This window comes from Thamnophis elegans, chromosome 1 (assembly GCF_009769535.1).
Source record: "Thamnophis elegans isolate rThaEle1 chromosome 1, rThaEle1.pri, whole genome shotgun sequence".
Taxonomy (NCBI): domain Eukaryota; kingdom Metazoa; phylum Chordata; class Lepidosauria; order Squamata; family Colubridae; genus Thamnophis; species Thamnophis elegans.
In genome coordinates, this window is record NC_045541.1 from 167,959,409 (window position 1) to 167,983,737 (window position 24,329).

Here is a 24,329-nt window from a genome sequence, read left to right on the forward strand (position 1 = left end):
TCCCGTCCTTCGGGCGTTCGGGGAGCGGAGAAAGAGGGAAGGAGGTGGAGGGGTGGGGTGGGGGTGAGGTGAGCAGGCCGGGCAGCGATGGTGGGGCTGAAAAGGGCTGGAGGGCTGAGGGGGAGCCAGGAGGAGGAGCAGCAGCTGCCTGGATCCCCCCTGGACCAGCCCTACGGGTGAGTAGGAAGAAGACTGGAGGGTTGTGGCCGCTCCACAATTGTCTTTGTGTGTCCCTTTCTTGCATTGGATTCAGGTCCAGGGAAAGGAGCCCCTTCCCTCTGATAGACTGCCTTATCATCTGGAGGCTTGTGTGCTTTAATAGCGCAGAGGGCTCTGAAGTCTTGATTGCAAAAATGCAGCCTATCCAGGATCTTGAAGGTTGGGAAGGCAACAGCTGTCACCCGCCCGCCACCTTATTTTGGGTGATGTGTTTCCTCCTAAAGGTGGAGGTTTCATTTTTGAGAGTTAAAATTCTCAAGTGTTGATTTGAGAATTAAAATCCTCATTCAAGTCTATATTTTATTTAGACCAGAGCCTTAAACGACTCTCACAAATTCCTTGGCGGATAAGTCCCATGGATACATTACAAACATTGCTGGTTCTTTTGTCAACCTGCACTTGGGACGTCTGCCTATAATCTTCGATCGTATTAGTGCTTTATCCTTTTTTGATATGTCAGCTATCTGAAAAAGTCTACTGAAAAAGGAAATCTATGATTTTATACGTAATAATGTATAAATATTAAAAATAATAAGTATTTTAATACAAGGGATAAGAATCATTGCATTATTTCCTGTCCATAATCTGATGGCATTCTAACATTTCACTTTTTAAACTTTTTTCCACCCTTATTTTTATTCAAAGATTGAGGAAATGGTCAGCCATCAGATGAAACCGTTTCCACCTACCTATGATGCAAACTTCCTGAGAATGATGAGTATTGTAGACCAATGCAATGTATTAACTTTCGGCATAGTCCTTATTATTTTCCTCCTTTATCCATTTTTGGGGGAATATTCATCATAACTATTAATTGGAAACTTTATTTATTTATTATTTATAAATTTTATAATTTTTTTACAAAACAAAATATATAAAACACTAACAGCCCAAGAGTCAAACCAATCTAGGCAAATTATAACTACATCGTGGATTTTAATAAACACTCAGGTGTCTACTCCCGCAAACCCAATCCATACCTTTAGAGCCTCTGTCCGTCCCATTCTCCCCCCCCCCGCGGCCCAAAAAAAACCTGGTTGGTGAGAGCCAATCTATTTTTAAAGAAGGAGCGGATTGCAAAATGTAAGGCTTCATTGCATATTCTATAGAAAGCAATGAACCAATGTAACTTGATGCCTTTTGACTCAAAAATAAAACCCACAACTTTCCTCAGTGCTTCCTCTCCAGAGTGGTCAGATTGCAACATTAACAAAATATTTTCTTGTACTTTGACTATTGGAGAAGCAGGTGGCTTGCACTGACCCAGGTGGTGGCCGTTTCCATTCTAAAAATAAAGTTAATACCAATATTTCCTCTTGTTAAGCAAACAGGCAGAATGACAAAACTGTGCAGGGAGTTTGTAACTTATGACCATAGTTCAGCCCGAAATTTCTGTGGCTAAGCAAGACAGTTAAGTGAGTTTTGTCTCATTTCACAACCTTTCTTGCCACAGTTGTTAAGTGAAACACACAGTTGTTAAATTAACAGGGTTGTGATCTGACCTCCCTGTTGATTTTGCTTGCCTGAAGGTCACAGAAGCTGATCACATGACCCTGGGAGCTGCAACGTTCATAAATATAATGGACTTGTGCAATGTTGCTGCAGGAAAAAGTTACAACAAAATCTGTGGGAGCTAGGTTTACTTAACTGTGCTACTAATTTAACAATTGCAGTGATTCACTTAACGGATATAGCAAGAAAGGGCTAAATGGGGAAAACTCACTTAACAAATGTCTTGCTTAGCAACAGAAATTTGGAGGTCAAATTGTGATTGAAAGTTGAGGACTACCTGTATAACTAAGCTTCATAGCCTGGGCCATCTTTTGTAGCCCTGGCATTGATTGAATTGCCATTACTTAGGAAAGAGTGCGTCATGGATTAGAGTGCAGTACTGCAGGCTGCTTCTGCTGACTGCCGGCTGCCTGTAATTTGGCAGTTCAAATCTCACCAAGTTCAAGGTTGACTCACCCTTCTATCCTTCCAAGGTGGATAAAATGAGGACCCACATTGTTGGGGGCAATATGCTGATTCTGTAAACTGCTTAGATAGGGCTGTAAAGCGCTGTGAAGCACTATATATGTCTAAGAGCTATTGCTATTGCTGGTTCATTGTTATCCCTTGGAAGATTCCAGCAATCAGCAGTTTCAAGATAAAAATATAGGCATGGAAAATGAGTGTAGATAAAAGCATTGTTCGTAACATCTCAATAGACCCTCCATGTTTAAGAGCAGCCTACCTCTAAAAACTATATGCCAGGAGAATGACAGAAGAGTTCTACATCATCTCTTGTTTTTCCTGTCCACTGATGAAAATTGTTTAGGTCCAACTGGGATTTTTTTATTTTATTTTATTATTATTTTTCCAGTTAGCTGCGCTGGTCCTTGAAGCATTTGCAAAAAGAGTCTATAAAGAGTTAAACCTTTGATTTGGGTGTGTGTGTGCAATTGTGTCTCTTGCAGAAGGATTGAAGATTGCTTGCCCCCTCTAGCCACCCCTTCCGCTAAGAGGTTTTCTCCAGCCAAACGGAAGCAATATTACATTGACCAAGCCATCCGCAACTCGGACCTCATTCCTAAGGCTAAAGGGAAGAAGAGCCTCCAGCGTCTGGAGAACAGTAAGTGGTTGTTAGGCAGGCTTAGAAACCCTTTGGTGGCCAGTTGTTACCTCTTGATTGCCTATTAAATTGATCAAAATCCAGAGCAGCCTTTTCCAACTCAATGCCTTTTAAAAGATTGAACTATTAACTTGTATCAACCACAATTACGCTGGCTGGAGAATTCTGATAGCTTGGGCCCTAGCACTTTTCAGTGATAAAAGTAGCACAGACTTTTCCAAACTTTTTCCTTCATTACCCCAAACTGCTTTTTATCAAAAAGTCTTATTGAACTTTGAGGACAGGTAGTAAGTCCCTCCCTTCAGTACTGTCATAATGTCTAACGGTTGCTGAATGAATGGTTGTAATCCAAGGACTATCTATGTTATAAAAACAGTATCATTGAATGATCTTTATCATTTCAACAAATTTCCATTGATAATTTCAGCAATTTAGTTTATTTTACTTTATTATCATTGCCCCTCTTACAACAAAATTAAATGCCACCTTCAGTGTACATTATAACTATAAAAATACAAACACAAACACACACCTTTCACATTCTATATAATTGAACTGAAACCCTGATATTGCATTAATATTGCACTATACCGTAGAATTCAATATAGCTACTGCCCTGGGATAGAAGATGTTTTTCAGCCTATTTGCCCCTGTTTTTATTATCCTGTACCGTCTGCCAGGTGGTAATAAAGTCTGCCAGAAGTTCAAAAAAAAGGGTGCCCAAGATGAGATGGATCTTTAAGAACGTTTTGAACTTTCTTAAGGCAGCGGGAGCTATAAAGCTCGTCCAAAGAGGGGAGAGGGCAACCATTGATCCTACAGGCAATGATGTTGACCCTCTGGAGTGCTGCGCTATCTGCAATTGGCAAATTTCCATCTTAGGAGGCGTACTCTGGCAGACTTTCAAATATATTTTAGTACACAAGTCATTACCCTCTTGTGATGGGTAATGAGTTTGTGTATCACTACTGAAAGAAACACCACTTTTACCCAATTTTGGATAATTTATCACTGGTGAAGAGCTCTTCATTCAGGCCAGCAAAGGTTATTATCTTCCAGACTAGTTGGGACTAGCGGTTCTCTTATTTTTATATTAAAATATAAAGGATGGACAGCCATTTGCCTGGAATGGTATGAAGATGATTAGAATAGAATAAAATAAACAGAGTTGGAAGGGACCTTGGAGGTCTTCTAGTCCAACCCCCTGCCTAGGCAGGAAACCCTATACCACTTCAGACAAATGGTTATCCAACATCTTCTTTAAAAACTTCCAGTGTTGGAGCATCACAACTTCTGGAGGCATGAAGTCTTGAAGACCTCTAAGGTGCCTTCCATCCCTCTTCTATGCCTGAATAGTCCAACCAAGTAGCTGCTAGGGCCAATCTGGCTTGGTGCTACCTGGGGCATTGAGGAATTGATCATTGAGAACCAGGCTAAGGTGATAATGCTGAACTGGGCATCAGGAGAGCTGGGTTTCAATCCCACTTCAGCCACCAAAGCTGATTGGCTGACTTTGGGTCGGTCCCTCCTTCTTAGCCCAACCTATCTCACAGGGTGGTGGTTGGGAAAAATAGGAGAAAAGAGCACTTAGTGAGCAGTCTTAAATTTCTGTACAATACAGGTAGTCCTCAGCTTACAACTATTCATTTAACAGCTGTTTGAAGTGGCAACAAAAAAAGGGGGAATTACAACTGGTTCTTGCACTTGCAAGCTTCACAGCATCCCCCAAAGTCACGTGATCAAAATTTGGGCATTTGGAAACTGGCAAGTCATGTGATTGCCATGTGAGACCCTCCCAGCAGCTTCCAGTCTGTGGGAGAACCCAGATTTGCTTAATGATCCATTTAACAACTGCAGTGATTTGCTTAACAACCATAGCAAAAAAAAAAAAGATCATAAAATCAGGTGAGATTCACTTAACTGTCTTACTTAGCAACTGTGGTTCTAAGTGAAGGATTACCTGTAGTTAAACAGTACCGGCAGCATGAAGTTGAATGTGCTATGCTGCCCACTGATGTCCCTAAAAGGTTCGCTACAGGTGGTCCTTGACGTACGACCACAATTGAACCCACAATGTATGTGTTCAGTGAGAATTTGTTGGTTTTACCCCGTTTTACAACATATCTTGCCACAGTTGTTAAGTGAATCACCACAATTGATAAGTTAGTAACCTGGTTGTTAAGTGAATCTGGCTTTCCCAATGACTTTGTTTGTCAGAAGGTTGCAAAAGATGACCACATGACCCCAGGACGCTGCAACAGTCATAAGTATGAGCCAGTTGCAAGCATTGGAATTTTGATCACATCATGGGGTGTAACTGTGAAAAAGGGTCATAACTCATTTTTTTCAGTGCCGTTGTTACTTGGAATAGTCACTAAATAAACTGTTGTAAGTTGAGGATTACTTGTATTAAGGTATATGCATGAAGTTGCATATTTCATTATTAATTCTGTGTATTTCTAGCACGTTACCTAATGACCCTCCTTGAGCGGGATGACTGCGCCAGTGAAGATGGAGATCTTGCCCATCCTGCCTCTCCCAGCATTTTTACTGAGGCCTGCAACAATGAGACTTATATGAAGGTAGGGCTCTGTATATTTTTTTTTTTCTTTAGCTGATTCCTCTTCCTTGGAAACACACCATCTCGCTCCAAGCCCAGTTTTGCATTTTCTGTTCTTAAGTGACATCACTGGATGTGGTAGAAGTTGAAACATAGCCTTCAGGTGACGGGTTATGCCATGAAACCAAAGGAAGCTGCTCCCAAAGGGATGGCACGAGAATAAAATAAGATGAAAATGGGACAGTATTATGCACGTCGAATCATGTCTGTATTACAAAGGATTATAGTTTATGGGTGAGTCCATGCTTTCACGGAGAGGTTCTTTCCACTGTAACTGCTGCTAGAGGTCAGCAGTTGGGGATAAAGGGAGAATTGGAGTGGATTGGACCAAACTTTGCTTCCCCTTTGGTTCCCCTAATGGGAAAAAGCTGTATAGAATAAAGAAAAGTTGTATTGTCTGTGGACCTGTACCATTTCCTCTTTCACTGAAAGCAAGATAGAGCATAGAATCATAGGGCTGGAAGGAACCTTGCTGGTCTTCTAGTCCAACACAAGACCTTATATTATCCCAGTCAAGTGGATGTTCAGTCTGTATTTGAAAACCTCCAGTGGGGGAGCACTCACAACTTCGGGAGGCAAGCTATTCCACTGATTAATTGTTCTAACTGCCAGAAAATTGCTCCTTACTTACCATTTAGAATAAAATAGAATATTTACCTCCAAATCCAAACTAAATACAATAAACATACTAAATTACATGACATCGAAACAGAACCACACGAATTGGATAAAATTATTCAAAGCCCAGATAGAAAGATGATAGGGAGAATATATAAATTCCTCCTGAAGTATAAAATGTAAGAGGAAATTGTGAAAGAACAAATGATAAAATGGGCACAGAACACAGGCTATAATATTGAATTAGACATGGGAATGGGAAAAATTTGGGGGAATAAATTTAAAAATGACACTATCAGTGGCATACAAGGAAAACCAGTACAAAATGTTTTACAGATGGCACCTGGCACCAACAAGGTTAGCTAAAATCTTAACAAATATCTCCCCAAAATGCTGGAAATGCAAATCAATACACAGAACATATTACCATTTATGGTGGACCTGTGAGGAGGCTAAAATTTTTTGGAAAAGGATCAAAAATTGGCTGGAGACAATAATAGGGGTTAAAATAGAATGGAAACCTGAAGTTTTTTTATTAGGAATTATGTCTGTGAAATACAAAAAAGAAATCCAGTATTTAATACTACATATAATTATGGCGGCAAGGATTGCCTTTGCCCAGAAATGGAAAAACAAATTAATCCCAAGCGAAGATAAAATAATAAGAAAGGTTATGGACTGTGCCGAAATGGATAAACTAACTAAAGAAATCCAGGGAAAGGAAGAATCAGAATTTTACCAGATATGGGATAAATGGTATAGATGGATGGAGGAAAGAAACAAAAATCAATAAAGAAATATAATAAAACTCAAAACACAATAGTTGTGAGTAAAATAAGAGGGTTAAGAATGGTGAAATCCAAATGAAATACAATAGAAGGGGAAATAATATAAGGTGAGTGGTATCGATTGATGATTGCTATTATAAAGAACAGGAAGTTCCTGTTCGTATTGTATTGTATAAATATGGTGTACGTCTAATTTGTGTGTGTGTGTATTTTACATGTTTGTTAATAAAAATCTTTTTAAAAAAGTAAAAAAAAGAATAAAATAGAATAACAGAATTGGAAGGGATCTTGGAGATCTTCTAGTCCAACCCCTGCTTAGGCAGAATACCCTATGCCACTTCAGACAAATGGCTATCCAACATCTTCTTAAAGACTTCCAGTGTTGGGGCTTTCACAACTTCTGGAGGCAAGCTGTTCCACTGATGAATTGTTCTGTCAGGAAATTTCTCCTCAGTTCTAAGTTGCTTCTCTCCTTGATTAGTTTCCACCCATTGCTTCTTGTCCTACCCTCAGGTGCCTTGGAGAATAGTTTGACTCCCTCTTCTTTGGGGCAGCCCCTGAGAAATTGGAACACTGCTATCATGTCTCCCTACTTCTAGGTTGGGCCTTTTTTTTAACAAGCTTCCATCCTTTACTTCTTGTCCTGCCCTCTGGTGCTCTGGAGAATAAGTCAATCCCCTCTTCTCTTATGACAGCAGAGCACTGGGTTTTCCTGCTCTGGGTTCTGCCCCCTTTTGTCCTATGCCAGCCAAAGCCTGGCCCTAATGTTTAGCAAAAGCAGAAATCGAAATCCATCTGGAAGGCTCCTGGTTGTGGGAAGGCTGGAGTAATTAGCTAGTTTTGTTCCTCAAAGAAGAATTGAGTGGCAGGCCTCTAGAAATGAATCCCAGGTAGTGTTTTTTTTAAATTAACTTTTAAATTAAAAAGGGGGTGTTATCCAGGAGGGCTGCCTGTGTTGGATGTCCTGAAGTGTTGCACCCACAACTTGGTGATGTAATGTGTGGAGGAATGAGCAGGATGGAAGGGAGTGTTGTGTGGAGAAAGATAATGGCGTATTACCGGATAAAATGTTGCTTAGTCACACTTCAGGCATTCTTACTGTGCAGTACATGGGTGGTGTTAGGTTTTTCTTATAATGTGTCATGGAAACAAAGGTCCTTGTGCAAACCTGGGCATTAGACAGTTGTGATTTGGAAGATGAGGTAAGAAAAACGACACTCCCTGCTAAGACAATGAGGAACAAAGCTGCAAAAGCATGGCTCAGTCAGAGAGGCAGAGTGGTGTAGCAATTAGGATGTCCAACTCCCACCAGGGTGACCTGATTGCAGCTACTGTATTCTCTCCCAACCCAAAGTTATCCAGTGGAGTTTTTCACAGAGTTGTTGTGAAATGAAACTGAAAGAATCATAGGGATTGGAATGGAAGTTGGAGGTCTTCTAGTCTGGCCCAGGATTCCTCAAACCCTCCAGGCAAAACCTTTGCTTGAAAACCTCCTGTAATGGCATCCCCCATGAGTCCACGAGCAGGCTTGTTCCACTGCCTACTACTCTGAGAATTCTCCAGCCAGTATAGCTGGCTGGAGAATTCTGGGAGTTGAAATCCACAAGTCTTAAAGTTGCCAAGTTTGGGGACCCATAGCCTAATAGATCTCCCCCATGCCATCACTCTGCTAAACAACTAATTCCCACAACACCGTCAAACCAATTAGTAAGACTGTATTAATATTTTTTTTCTCATCTTTCCTATTACCTATCTCCTTTTCTATTACCTATCTCCTTATATCCCTATAACTTGTTGCTTGTATCTTTACTATTTAATTTTATTTAGTTTCCTGGTATGATTTATGTTGATTCTATCAATAAGTGTTGTATCTTATGATTTATGATGACTATGATCATGATTTATCACTTACAGCTTTTATGTACAATGAAAGCTTAGCACAGAAGACAAATTCCTTGTGTGTTCAATCACACTTGGCCAATAAAGAATTATATTCTATTCATATTAATAATAAGGAAGATCGGAAAAGAGATCAGGGCTAGCTAAAATACTTCATCCCCCGCATATTTTTTCTAGCTTGCGCAAATTTCAGATAAACTCAACAAAGAGAAGAGCAGTCTGGAATTGGATGTCTTCTATCAAAGAAGAAACTACGCTATATTGCCAAAAGTATTCGCTCACAACTGAGTCTGATTATGTGGATGGGTGAGCGAATACTTTTGACAATATAGTGTATATGTTGGCAAAAGCTAGCAAACTCTCCCTCTCTCAAAATATCACTTCAACTCTCGATATATATAAAATGCTAAACAAAGATTTCTTCAAACTTGGTTTATTGACCAAATCAGCTAAGTTTATACAGTATAAACACATCAAGACATACAACTTAAATCAAAACTGAGAAGCTACTTTGGGCTTAATGTGGTACAGAGAACTTTATGTGTATTTAGCTGCGAGTTAGTAAACACATGTAATAAATAGAATCTTTTTTTAAACTTCCCCTTTGAAATGAAAACATCCCATCCTTTCCATTTATCTTACCACTCTTAATTTAATAAGGTAAAAAGCATCCCTTGCTGGAGTCATCAATTAAGTGGTTGATGCATGCAGCCCTGTGTGATCCAGAGGTAAATTTGCTTTGATTACTGCAGATGGCAATGAGGAAGGACTCTAAATGGGTTTATATTATGTATTTATATGTCTCTTAGATCTGGAATGATTTCATGAACCGGTCTGGGGAAGAACAAGAACGAGTCCTTCTGTATTTAGAAGAGGAGGCTTCAAAAAAACCAAAAAACAAATTGCCTGATGAAACTGAGGGCAAATGGAAAGGTACGGAAAAGACATTATGGGCAAAAAGGACATTATGGGCAAAAATATGCAAGGACATTATAGGCAAAAAGAAGTCTCTGTCTTCCTTCGGTATAGTTTAAACCAGGGGTCTCCAACCTTGGCAACTTTAAGACTTGTGGACTTCAACTCCCAGAGATCCTCAGCCAGCTGTGGGAATTGAGGTCCACAAGTCTTAAAGTTGCCAAGGTTGGAGACCCCTGGTGTCATGCCTGCAAGCCATCTTTTCTTTTTGGACTTCAGGCCCGCCACACACTCTACTGTGCGAAACTGGGAAGGGGGATTATGTGGAGTTGGGTGATATGTAGCCATAATAATATTCTTCTTAGAAAGTCAAGGCTATCTTTTGTCTCTGCACCTGGCCGGAACTGGATGGGTGGACTCTGTCTTCGTGGCAGTGGAAGATTGGACCATCTGATGAACATGTGGGTGTTGGGGCATGATCTTGAACTTTCAACTGGGTGGGAAAATCTGGAAGCTTTCAGATTCGGGTTTTCCCAGGAAACTCAAGCGTCTGAGTTTTATTTCGTTGGAGGTGTTTTTTGGAATCTTGACATTGACCCAAAACGGACACCTGGTTTAAAGCACCGGACATAAATCAGGGAGTTTGAACAGGAGGAAGAGAAGGCTTTTGGTCTTTCTCGTTAAGAATAGCAATAGCATTTCTTAGAGTAATATCATAGTGCTTTACAGTCCTCTCTGAAACGATTTACAGAGTCAGCCTATTGCCCCCAACAATCTGGATCCTCATTTTACCGGTTGGAAGGCTGAGTCAACTTTGAGCCAGCCAGGATCGAACTGCTTGGCAGTGGGAATGCAGAGTTAACCTGCAATACTGCATTCTCACCACTCTTTATGAATGGAACATCCATATCCAAGACCACAGTCTACCTGTGAAAATCAATCCAACACTTAGAACTTGTAGGCTTCCAAAATGTATTGGCTTTGCCCCGGAGGAATGAGATATGCTTCCAGGATTATTTGGTGTATTTTTTGTTACATTTTTTTTCCTGTTTCTTTTTTTCCCTATTGTTACAGAGCATCTTCCGTTCACACCCAAAGACTGTTTTCAACGCATCAGCCGACGCTTACGAACCACCCTGAAACGAAGTCGGATTCCTATGGTACGTTCTATAGGCAGCAATAGAAGTGGTTTATTCAGGTAGTCCTCAATTTATGACTGGTTGCTTAGTGATTGTTGAAAGCTATAGCAGGCTACTTTTGTCCTGGATTCAGAGTTCCAACAGCTGCCACCCCACAGTCACATGAATGCATTTTGGGCGCCCAGCAACTAGCCTGCATTTATGGCCATTTGCAGGATCTCAGGACAGAGGTGGTGTGTTGTCGGTTCGCACCGGTTCAAGGGAACCGGTCGTGGCGGTGGCGCGAGGCTCCGCCCACCCACCCTGATGTCATCAAGGACCTTCTGTGGTCATATGACCACGATTGAAGTTAATAACCGGTGTTTATTTTCAGTTTCCAGCAAAAACCTCTATTGTAAACAATGAATTCACTTAATGACTACACATTCATTTAACCATGATGATTCACTTAAAGACTGCTGCAAAAAATAAAATTGGCAATGGTCACATGGTGACCCACTTAATGACTGGCACAACTTAACGATTGTAATTTTGGATTCAATTGTGTTTGTAAATCAAGGACTATCTGTACTGAGGGATCATTTCAGAGCCTGGTTTACTGACAAAATAAGTACTTGGCAAATAAACTTCTGAATCTAGCCTGTACAGGCCCTTCTCAGCTTATAATGGTTTGTTTAGTGACCGTTTGAAGTTACAACATCATTCGAAAAAGTGAGTTATGACTGTTTTTCACACTTACGACTGTTGCAGCATCTCTGGATCAAAATTCAGGCACTTGGCAACTGACTTATATTTATGATGGTTGCAATGCCTGGGGTCCCATGATCATCTTCTGCGACCTTCTGACAAGCAAAGTGAATGGCGAAGCCAGATTCACTTAACAACTATGTTACTAAGTTAACAACTGCAGTGATTCACTTAACAACCCTGGCAAGAAAAGTTGTAAAGTGGAGCAAAGTGCACTTAACAACTGTCTCCCTTAGCAACAGACATTTGGGGCTCAATTGCGGTCCTACGTTGAGGACTATGTGTAAATGCACAGCAATTCCTGCTTGACCTTTTCTCTCTCTTCCCCAGTGAGTTTATCACTATACTAGCTATTAACCTGGCATTGCCCGGGTATTCGTTTATCCCAATCCTGTATTACACATTCACAAATGTCCAGACCAAACGTAATTTCTGATGTTGGATTTTCCCCTTTACCAGAGGGAGACCCCTTGTAGGAGTACTGTGAAGCCGTTACCATGGCAACTTCACTGCACTGTACATTAGAAACCATTTTAAGGCAGTACAGTAGAAGACATTTTAAGGCACAACAGGCTGTATCTTAACAGAACACCCTCCCCTGAGGGGTGTTAGGGATGTCTTACCCCCACAACATTTGTTTCCAGAGAATAAGCCATCTGTGTACCAAGTTTGATTGAAATTGCTGGAGGCTTTCCAGAGTTATGCTGGAACATACACACACACACAGCGATATATACATAAGAGTATCCTGCCTTTCTAGAAAGATCTTGTGATGGGTTGGCTGACACTGCGGAACTGCAACATCTTGTCCCTTTTATTTTTGTTTTGTTTGGTGCTTTTTCCTGGATCTTTGCCAAGGACTTGTGAGATAGACCTGTAACTTACACCCATAGTACAGAGAGGAAAACTGAGGATGAAAACAATCTCACTTTATGGGGCCTCTTGTGAATTGGAAGCATAAGTGAGATCTGAACTGGAGGCTTGCTGATCAATAGCTCTGTTTCCGAACCACTCCATTTGTCTCTAGTCTTTTGACTGTAATAAAGTTGATTGGATTGATTGATTGATTGAACCACTTTGTTGCAGCAGTAAATATATGAGTAGAGTACGTAGGTTGCTGCTTCTTGTTACAGATTGTAGATCAGTATTTTCAACCACGGCAATTTTAAGATGTTTGGATTTCAATTCCCAGAATTCCCCAGCCAGCCAAGCTGGCTGGGGAATTCTGGGAGTTGAAGTCCAAACATCTTAAAATTGTCATAGTTTAAAAATCACCTGTGTCGATTTTCTATGTTGTAGATTGAAAGACACAGCTTGTTGTTTTTTACAGGAAACCTTGGAAGGCTTGGAGGAAGAGTTGCTGGCCTTTTTTTCCACTAACCCTCAAGCTGTCTACACAGCTATGATGGACAACAGGTAACTATTGCTGCCATTCTCAGCAATGACTTCAGTGGCATTTAGCAAAGCTTGACCAGACCATCAACTAGTGTGTGTATTTTGAATGTTGAAAGCCGGTTAGGATGTTGTCCTCAAATGGCCACCAGGGGAGTTTACAAAATGGCGGCTGGGATGGGCTTAATCAGTCACCAAGGTCTCCTCTGACACCCTAGAATACTCATTATCTCCCCAACTTCTTTTCATTTTTCTGGGTAATTCCCTATCAGACCACTCTGTCCTTTTTAGTTAGTGAACCTGCCTGTGGAATTTTAATATATGACTTTTTAATATATGAATGAAGACTTTTTAATATATGAATGAAGATACTGCTTGAGGCCCGACTCCTCATTTTGTGAGCTTCTCGTTTCCTTTTTAAGTTAAAATAATTTATGATAATGATAGTAGTAGTAATTAGGTAAGGATGAGTAGGAAGCCTACTGAGTGCCAAGGGAACTATCCAAAATCATTATAGTTTCCCCGCAAGCTAAACAGTCACACATTTCTTTTGGAGCTTTGAAAGTTGAGGGTTTTTTTTTTTTTTTTTTTTTTTCATTTGAATTTTCAAACTCTCGTGCCCTGGATTTATCTGTGGCCAATTTGACATCCTCCTTTTTACATTACAAAGAATTTTGGAGGCTTTTTCTTATTACTGTAACGCGCTTTACGATTACTGTAACGCGCTCTACATGGGGCTGCCCCTGAAGAGTGTCCGAAGACTACAGCTGGTCCAGAATGCAGCCGTGCGAGCGATAATGGGTGTACCGAGGTACACCCATGTTACACCTATCCTCCGCGAGCTGCACTGGCTTCCTATCAGTCTCCGGACTCGCTTCAAGGTGCTAGTCGTTACTTTTAAAGCCCTACATGATATCGGACTTGGCTACCTGAGAGACCGCCTCCTGCCATTTACCTCCCAACGACCAATAAGATCACACAGGTTGGGCCTCCTCCGGGTGCCGTCGACTGGACAATGCCGGTTGGCGGCTCCCCGAGGGAGGGCCTTCTCTGTAGCTGCATCGGCCTTGTGGAACGAGCTTCCTGCTGAGATCCGGACCCTCACCACCCTCCCGGCCTTCCGTAAAGCGACTAAGACCTGGCTGTTCCGGCAGGCCTGGGGCTGTTGAGTATTCCAGTCCCATTTGATGAAATGGATGCTGTGTTGATTTTAATTTTGTAATTTTAAATGTTTTAAATGTTTTTATTTGTTGTTTTTATTTGCTGTGAGCCGCCCAGAGTCCCTAGGGAGTGGGCGGCATACAAATACCACCAAAGTTTGAAAGTTCTGCAAAACCAAATGGCTGTCCAATCTCTTCTTAAAAACCTCCAGTGATGGAGCACTCACAACCTCTGGTGGCAACCCGTTCCACTGGTTAATTTTTCTGTCAGGAAATGTCTCCTCAGTGCTAGAGGAGGCTCACCCCAAATGATGTATGAAATAGCCAGGTGAGGCCTCATAGCTGTTTGACAACTTAACATTTTTCACTTCCAAGGGGGGGGGGGGGGGGAATGGCCTTGTTGAAAACTGATATGATCTGGGGGAGCACCAAAAGGCCATATATAACACCCACAATGTGGTTGGCATGTTACAAAGCTATTTTAAAAAACAATGAAATAACTTAAGTAGCAGAGGAACTAAGGTATAAAAAAGATGGAAAAGATAATTCTCGGCATCATTTCTTTGCTGCCTCTCTTTATTTCTTTTTCGTTTTTTGCTGTTCTTCTTGCACCTTCTCTTTTTAGGAATTTCATAGCAAAGAGAGACTGTGAAGTTAAGAGACCTATCCGGCATTCATTCATTCGTAGCTGATCTCCTGTTTTTTGCCATTCTCACCAAGAAAGACTCCCTTGTTTATAGAATAAAAAAGCCAGCGGGCAAATGCTATGCTCAAGCCTTTTCTGGTGACCGCTTTCCATAGACAATAGCAATAGCCATAGTAATAGCACTTATATATCGCTTGACAATGCTTTACAAGGTCTCTCTAAGCGGTTTACAGAGTTAGCCTCCAACAATTGGGTCCTCATTTTACCGACCTTGGAAGGCTGGGTGAACCTTGAGTCAATCAGCATTGAACTCTTGGCAGTGGGCAGAGTCAGCCTCTAATACTGCATTGTAATCACTGCACCACCAGGACAAGCTTCCAAGGCTATGCAGGCACTTCTTGACAGTTTCATTCTTGTGATGGCTGAAGTGTATTAGCCAAATCACAATGCCCTGGCAGGCAAGAGATACAACAAGCGTGAGACCGAGCAGTAGAATTAATCAGCTAGATCTGTGACAGATAAGGTGGCATTGTCCAGCTATTTTAGACTCCCTATCCCGCAATCGCTCACTATCCTTTATATTGGCTGGGAATGAGAGAATGTACAAACCATTTCGAGCTTTAGATCATCTTTTCAAAGGCTGCATCTGGGATGCTAGTCTTACAGGTATCCCTATCTGTTTCTTCCTAGTCTTCTCCACAAATGTTAGTTCCCCAGGCAACTGCCAGGTGTTCTACAGCCATCTTTTTCAACCATGGCAACCTTTAACCTCCACCCAACTGGACAATTTTGGGAAATGAAGTCCATACGTGTTAAAAGTTGTCAGTGTTGAAACACATTATTTTACATCTGTCCCATACACGCTGCCTTAGTGTTAGAATTAACTCCACTACCAGTGATAATTACTATAGAAACTTTGAATGAGTATTGTCTAGGGCAGTGGTTCTCAGTCTTTTCTTCACCATGGATCCCCTTTGAATACCGTTTGTGGCCACAGATGCCCAAGACTTAACTTGAGATTTAAAGCACATCTTGTTGCTGTTAGTTGCACAATCACATCCGATCCATCGCGACCCCATGGACAATGTCCTCCAGGCCTTCCTGTCCTCTACCATCCTCTGGAGTCCATTTAAGCTCAGGCCTACTTCTTCGGTGACTCCATCCAGCCACCTCATTCTCTGTTTTCGCCTTCTTCTTTTGCCCTCAATCTTTCCCAGCCTTAGGCTCTTCTCCAGTGAGTCGTTCCTTAAAGCACTAGACTGCATCAAATATTCATGGACCCACTGTGGCAATATTGTAGGCCCCCAGGGGTCCACAGACCACAGGTTGAGGACCACTGTTCTAGGTAGCCTTTTAAAGTGGGTAAGTTTTGATGTACTGTTATGTTTCTTCACCCGGCCTGATGTCTCTGGGAAGAGAATCCTTTGCCATCTCCCTGGCTTCCCAGATAAATGTGCTTCATGTGCAAATAAGATGAAAGCTATCCGAAAGAATTTCCCCTCCACGGATTCCTAGGTGCAGATGTTAAATGCTATTGTCTCTCTTTCTTGCAGCTTTGAACGGCTGCTCCTTCATGCCCTCTGCCAGTACATGGACCTCGTCTCTGCCAGTGAGTAACTACATTTTAATATGCATGTGTATTTTTATATTTTTAAGCTTACTTGCTGTTGCTTTATTGCTATCTCTCCCAACCAGTAAGGGCTAGGCTACAAGGAGCTGCCTCCCAGTTTACAATCTAGCCTTCCAGGCAGATGGTTAATCAGGCCCTTTTTCCAAACCCATTTAAAGGGACAGTGCAAACCTTTAGTAAGAAGATTCTCAAACTCTTGATTAAAATTGTAGCAAAAATACAGTAGTTTCAATATAGGTTGTAGATAGCTTGGCTATCTAGCGAATGTCTCCATAAATGTAAAGAGCAGAATTTCAAAACTAATAAAGCAAAGAGCAACTTCATGGAAGGATTCAGCATGACCTCCTTCCAAGATATTTTTTGTTTAGTTTTGAAAATGTACATGCTGTCCTATTGTTTTATAATTCCCGGAGCAATTTCTATGGTATCAAAGGTGCTGGTAGGAAGCAGAGATAAGCATTCCCTTTCTGCAGCCACAAAAGATGTAGGTGTTTAAGGGGGTGTGTGATCAATGGGGAATCCACTGAAGAAGGCTATAAGTAGCATATGTTTGGAGTATTGCAAGTTATTGTGGATATTCTGGACCAGATCTTCCTCCAGGGATGCTAGCAGTGAGTGGTAACATTCAAAAGCAGGGCTCTTCCAGCAACAGGCCAGATCTCGATTACATTGGCCTCCTCTAAAGTTGTGTCCAGGTTTGCATGGTATGCTGGACTGCTGTTGTTACCAGACTGCATAGGCACTAATGCCGAAAAGAGAGGATCAGTTTATACCCAAACAGTTTAACAGCAATATTAAAAAAAAAAGGAAGGGAACATAGGATTAAGTTTTTCTGGTCACCTGCAGATTTTCTGCAGCCAGAGCATTTGGATTATTGAGATGCCGCTTTATGGCCAGGACACTGCAGATATTTTAATTCAAACCTCTTCCCCACTCAGGCACTATTTTTTTTTTTCTTCCCCACCCCATGTATGGATAAGAAAGATAACTTTCTCCCTGTCTGCAGTGGCTGCAATTCCAACTGAGCCACTGAAGTTTTTATATTTTTTCTGCATAGTTTTTTAAAAAAAGAACAATTATTCAGCCTTTTGAAAGATAGAGGGCTGCCAGAAACTGCTATTCTAACCTGCACAAATGGTTATTGATTGTCTGCTATAGCTTCACCAGGTACGTAATTAGCCTGGAGAGTAGCAGACTTGGTCACTATTAGCATGCAGGAAAGTCTTTGAGAAAGGACTTAGCTCTATAAGGGTCATCAAGATATCTGTGAGGGCGTCAGAATTTCCAAGATGATAGGCAAAGGAACCTGGTCGAGGCCTTGCCCCTTTTATACACACATATAAAAGAGGTGGGGCTTGTCTTGCAAGGCTACACCCACCATCTTGCAAATTTGGATCCCCCGTGTACCTCCACTTCTACATGCATTGTCCTTAGGAAAGGAGCTGCTTAATTCTTGTGGCATCTTCTTCCCATGGCACATTTGCCAAACTAAACGAAGAGTTACAGCAGTATTTATGTGGTGGCATGTAGCCTGGATTCCCAAGAGGGAGGGGCCGCATTCCAGAGGAGCAAGAGGCAGTGAAGTTTAGAGAGTTTGGTTGGGAGGAAGAGGCTGAAGACGGCTCCTCCCTAGAAGTTCTCACAGTGTATCTTTATTGATGCAATAGTTTGCTTTAGTTTGGCAAGAATTCTGTCTGTAGGTGAGGAACAATAAAGAAAACTGGTTTGGAGTAACTCTGCGTGTGTTTCTTGGTTTTGGAGTTTCTCAATTGTGGCTACATTTTTTTAAATTTTTAATTTTTTTTATTTATAATACTTTTCACATCCATCAAACAGTGTGTGAACTGGGTACAATTATTCATACTCCACATATTTGTTATTATATTCATTGCAATAACATTGATAATATAACTATATATCAAGATAATTACAATAATGCATAATATCATCATAAACTTCTCTCCAGAGTAACATTTTCTCTTCTTAAATCTCCTCCTTCCTAACTTCAGTTTCTATTCTCTAGCCATTGATAAAATACATCCCACGTCAAAAAATATTCAGTTTCTTCTCTGTCCTTGATAATAAGCATTAATCTATCCATTTCTGCGCATTCCGTTATTTTCTGAATCACCCTCTTGTCTGACAGGATCTCCTCACTCTTCCACTGTTGTGCAAATAAAATCTTATCCGCAGCCAATACATGTAAAATCAAATATATAGTCTTTTTGTCCTATTTTTCGGGTAGGATGCCCAACAAAAATGTCTCTGGTCTCAGTTCAATATGCTTCTTTGTCATTTTTTCCAACCAAATATGTATTTTCGACCAGCATTTTTTAGTTTTGGGACACGTCCACCACATATGGTAATCGTGGCTACATTAAGATCAGTGGTGGGTTTCCAATTTTTTTACTACCAGTTCACTCGTGTATGTGTGCATGCTCGCGCATGCGCGCAACACTTCTGCGTGTGCATAGAAGCATCCAAGTGGTGGGCGGAGCCTGCCACCACCATTACTAACAGTTCACCCAATCTGGCCCGAACTGGGAGCAACCCACCTCTGATTAAGATGTGTAAATTTCAACTCTCAGAATTCTTCAGCCAGCATACTAGCTGCAGAATTCTGGGAGTTGGAAGTCCACACATCTTAACCTGGGCAAGATTGAGAAACATTGATACAGGAACTGGACAATGTGATATGGAGTGTGGAGCCGAGGTGGCGCAGTGGTTAGGGTGCAGCACTGCAGGCCACTTCAGCTGACTGTTATCTGCAGTTCAGCGGTTCTAATCTCACCGGCTCAAGGTTGACTCAGCCTTCCATCCTTCCGAGGTGGGTGAAATGAGGACCCAGACTGTGGGGGCGATATGCTGACTCTGTAAACCGCTTAGAGAGGGCTGAAAGCCCTATGAAGCAGTATATAAGTCTAACTGCTATTGCTATTGCTAACAATAGATAATAAATATGTACATAGTCTGATCAATGGGCTCTGCGTTTTTTAAAATTGGCACATACGGTATATGGAGATGCCCTGTTTGTCTAGGGAAGATGTATATATGAGACAATGGAGTAGATAATGGAGTAAAAAAAATCGAATTTCACCACTGCCTGAAGAAACGGAGGCTGCAAAAAAGGGGAGGGCAACTGCGTGGGAAGAAAATGCGAGAGTTCCTCTCCAACTACTCTTTTCTGTTGAATTCTGCACTGTCTGTCCTTTGCATCTGTTGCCAGCCTCTTAATATTATGCCGTCTATAGATCAGAGGGCTTTATAAATAAGCACAATGTGGCAAAAGGGCTATCAATTAGCTCCATCAAGGAAGAGCAGGAGAGCAGCTTCCATTTGGCTTAATTAAAATTGGCAAAGAGTGGTTCCATTAAACAGCACCTCCACAGAGATCCATGTTAGTTTGCGTGTTTTCAGAATAGCAGCCCATTTCCTCAGTCTCAGGCTTCCTATTTTTGGAGCAAACTTAAAGCTAATCAGGGAGAGGTTGGCTTTTAAAAAATAATAATTCTGCAGCTATGGAAACTCAAGGTCATTTTTGAGAATGGTTTCTGAATTCCTACGTCTTGTTAAATTACAGTTAAGAGAACGAAACAATTGCTGGATTCACCCATAACATCACACTGTCAGCCGTGGTTCAGGAAAAAAACCCACCCAGTGGCTGAGTTCATACAATAGCAATAGCAATAGCAGTTAGACTTATATACCGCTTCATAGGGCTTTCAGCCCTCTCTAAGCAGTTTACAGAGTCAGCATATTGCCCCCAACAACAATCCGGGTCCTCATTTTACCCACCTCGGAAGGATGGAAGGCTGAGTCAACCCTGAGCCGGTGAGATTTGAACAGCCGAACTGCAGAACTGCAGTCAGCTGAAGTAGCCTGCAGTGCTGCATTTAACCACTGCACCACCTCGGCTCTACTAAACCTTAGCCCAGGGGTGAAATGCTACTGGTTCGGACCGGTTTGCCTGAACCATTAGTAAAAAAAAATGCTGCTAGTTCCGACGATCAGCTGTACGACAATCAGCTGTGCCGCACGATTTATATAATTCTGCTTTCTAGTGAATCTAAATCGCGCTGCACAGCTGCATGATAGCGCCTGTGGTGGGCATGTGTGCGAAGCACGCGTTTGGTGTGCATAAGTACGAAGCATGCATGTGTGTGCAAAGCAAACCAGTAGCAAAGCGAACTGGTAGCAGACTTCAGAGCATTTCACCCCTGCCTTATCCCTATAAATACGATTTAGTGTGGTGTGAATCCTGTTGCTGTACTGTAGTTGAAGGCTGCCTTTAGTCATTCTGTGCAGAAAAAGTGATGCAAATTGGGTGTGTATACTTGAATGCTTGCTTTGGTGACTCCCGAAATTCAGGTTTTGGAATTACATCTCTCCCAGCTGTAGTAAAGCCACCCTGGAAAACATACATAATCTGATCAATGGGATCTGCATTTTTTAAAATTGGCACATATATGGAGATGCCCTGTTTGTCTAGGGGAGATCTATATATGAGACAATGGAGTAGATCTGCAGCCCCCAGCTTGGTGGCATCCTTCTCTGAATGTATACACTCTTTGCCCCACTAGAAAGCATGTGGCAGAGGATTCCTATAGCCATGTGATGGCTTTTAACATGTGGCTTTCTTTTGAACATCTCTGCCCTCAGGTTCAAACTACGAAGGCAAACGCCAAATGAAGGTTAGCAACAAACGCACTGTCTTTTTGCCTCCTGAGCTGCTACTGTCCACCTACCTGGAGCAAATGAGCTGATACCAGCAGAAAATGATGTCCCTGTCCTACTCCCCGGGCCTGCTTTGGAGATGTCTGCTTTCATTGCTTTTTAGTACTCAACACCAATCACATTACACAGGATTCGGTTCTCCCATCTTCATGTCAAACTTGCAGACTGATATCCTGTTCCGGAATTGAGACCTTGATGCCATCCACAGGTTGTATATGGTTGCCTAGCAACTGTCCATCTTTCCTCTTTGCTGCTTCAACACTTAGAAGGCCGCAAAGGTGGGAGTGGAGGCAGTTGTCTTAAATCCAGATAGGGAGATTAAAGCCAGGCCTATGGGATCTGTTGACATCCAGGCACCATAAAACTACAAATCCCAGCATGACTTGCTTTTGGCCATCTCCAAGCTGGGCCTTCTGACTGAGCAACTGAGGGAGGCCAAAGCAGGGAGGAGCCCCCACCCCATAACAAATAATAGTTCAAATTTTTTTTTTTTGCTTAGGTTATGATATGCTGCAGACCAATCCCATCATCCCCAACCATCACCAGCAATTATCTTGTTGGTTGGAGTGATGGAGGCTGTAGTCCACCATGAGTGTTTTGTGAATAGAGAGCCGGTGTGTAAATTGAAATAATGAGTAAACAGTGTGACATATTGACCATAGCACATTGGGGTGGGTGGGTTATTGTAATCAATTTCTCATGTCCAAATATTGCTTAAAAGCACTCACTTTTTCCATGGGGGATTAATATAAATTCAGAAGTTCCTCACTTCCAATTCCTTTATCATTTTCACCCTTAAAAACTCCACAAAAATGTTAGGTCTTCGTTCTGAAAGATTCAGCAGCACTCAACTCTAATGAGTAAATATGTCACATTTCTCTCTGACAAGTTTAAAGTTTCTCCAGCATGGAAGGATTTATATTCCTTGCAGAAACCCCTTTAGAGGGTCGCTGAAGCACTTGGAGGTTTATCTGTGTCCTCGGGGTCACCTGAATAATTCTCCTGGTTCCTGTGGCCTGCAATTTTTTTTCCTCTGGAAATCCATTCCTAGTCCCACACCCTCTAAAAGGATGCAAATAACCAGCTGTCTGCAAGGAATAATAAATCCTTTCATTCCCCACTATCCTGTCAGAGCTGAAGAAGCTTCTTGGAGAGAAGCGAAACGTCTTCGAAAGAAAAAAAAACAAGAAAGTCCAGTTGCCTCCTGAAAAAAGCACTTTTGGGACAACCATGAGCTACATGACTGAGAATCTCTACAGACTGTTCTTTAGATGGTGTCCTGATTTAGGTAGGACGGAATTAAAAAGAAAGAACTATTTTTAATAAAGCTGCTGTTAAAATAAATTTGGATGCCATTGGTCATCTAAGCAGCTTTTCTTTGCACTAATGGGGATGGTTTATGTAAAACTGAACTGCCTGCTACCTTTATTTCCCTTTGCATTTGCTTCAGGTTCAAATGCCTGTTGATCTTAAATTCGATTCTCGGCACGATTAGTCACAAAGCAGACCTATCTCCTAGGACAGGGGTTGGCAACCTTAAAACACTCAAAAGAGCCATTTGGACCCATTTCCCACAAAAAAAGAAAACACCGGGAGCCACAAAACCCTTCCAGTGCCTGACTATTCCTTAGTGGCCACGAAACTAGCATATGTAGTTGAATTAAATGTTCTGTTTTCTTCTGAAACTTTTATTGGATTTATCCATGGTTTTGCCTACCGGGGGTCAAAAAGCTCAATAAATCGTATGCTGATGGATGTTGCAAATTGGCGGTTGTGATGCATATTTTGAGTGGCAGGGAGCCACAGCAGAAAGAGCCACATGTGGCTCCAGAGCCGCAAATTGCCGAGCCCTGTCCTAGGACTTGCTATCAAATAGGCAGATATAGAATACTATATTGAGTCCATTTTTTTAAAAGTTCTTACTTGAATCATTGGATATTTTTAAACAGCTAATTTGCACTCTAAAAAGCCATGCTGATATTTTTTTTTTTAAATGATGATGTGGGTTTGCAAACGCTCCAGATCAATTGAGAATCTTGTTTGTGACCTTTATCTTTCCACCTCCTAATATGGCTCTTGTTACAGCAGGTTTATATTACCTGTGTTCTTTTGTATTTATGAAGCAGGTAGGCATGAACTCCCTTAACCCAGCTGAACAAAATATTCAGAGGGATCTGCAGGATCAGAGGCTTTCATCAAAATGGCAAAATGGGCATCGCAGTACAGGTAGCTCCCGCGTTACAACCATAGTTACAACCATGATGAGCTACGGTGTCACAGTGGTTAGAGTGCAGTACTGCAGGCTAGATCTGCTGATCACCGGCTGCCAGCAGTTTGGCAGATCGGATCTCACCAGGCTCAAGGTTGGCTCAGCCTTCCATCCTTCTGAAGTGATTAAAATGAGGACCCAGATTGTTGGGGGCAAAATGCTGAATCTATAAACCACTTAGAGAGGGCTGTAAAACACTGTGAAGCGGTATATAAATCCAAATGCTACTGCTATAATGGAGTAAAAAAAAATGAATTTCACCACTGCTTAAGAATGTTGGATTTTGAAAAAAAAGAAGAAGAAACGGAGGCTGCAAAAAAGGGGAGGGCAACTTCGTGGGAAGAAAATGCGAGAGTTCCTCTCCAACTACTCTTTTCTGTTGAATTCTGCACTGTCTGCCCTTTGCAGCTTTTGCCAGCCTCTTAATATTATGCTGTCTATAGATCAGAGGGCTTTATAAATAAGCACAATGTGGCAAAAGGGCGATCAATTAGCTCCATCAAGGAAGAGCAGGAGAGCAGCTTCCATTTGGCTTAATTAAAACTGGCAAAGAGTGGCTCCATTAAGCAGCACCTCCACATAGATCCATGTTAGGTCGCGTTTTTTCAGAATAGCAGCCCATTTCCTCAGTCTCAGGCTTCCTATTTTTGGAGCAAACTTAAAGCTAATCAGGGAGAGGTTGGCTTTTTAAAAAAAACAATTCTGCAGCTATGGAAACTCAAGGTCATTTTTGAGAATGGTCTCTGAATTCCTACGTCTTGTTAAATTACAGTTAAGAGAACGAAACAATTGCTGGATTCACCCATAACATCACACTGTCAGCCGTGGTTCAAAAAAAACCCTCCCACCCAGTGGCTGAGTTAATACAATCTACTAAACCTTAGCCCAGGGGTGAAATGCTATCGGTTCGGACCGGTTTGCCTGAACCGTTAGTAAAAA

General features: G+C 41.6%; 1 protein-coding gene across 1 annotated transcript; it reads left to right on the plus strand.

Moving 5' to 3' along the window:
* R3HDM4 (R3H domain containing 4) lies at window positions 1–22,192 on the plus strand. The gene is made up of 8 exons (XM_032238867.1): window positions 1–176; window positions 2,679–2,833; window positions 5,297–5,415; window positions 9,568–9,691; window positions 10,748–10,833; window positions 12,890–12,975; window positions 16,311–16,366; window positions 21,047–22,192. The coding sequence occupies exons 1-8, from the start codon at window positions 88–90 to the stop codon at window positions 21,148–21,150; spliced, it is 819 nt and encodes a 272-aa protein (XP_032094758.1). The 5' UTR covers window positions 1–87; the 3' UTR covers window positions 21,151–22,192.
* The last annotated feature ends 2,137 nt before the right edge of the window (window positions 22,193–24,329 follow it).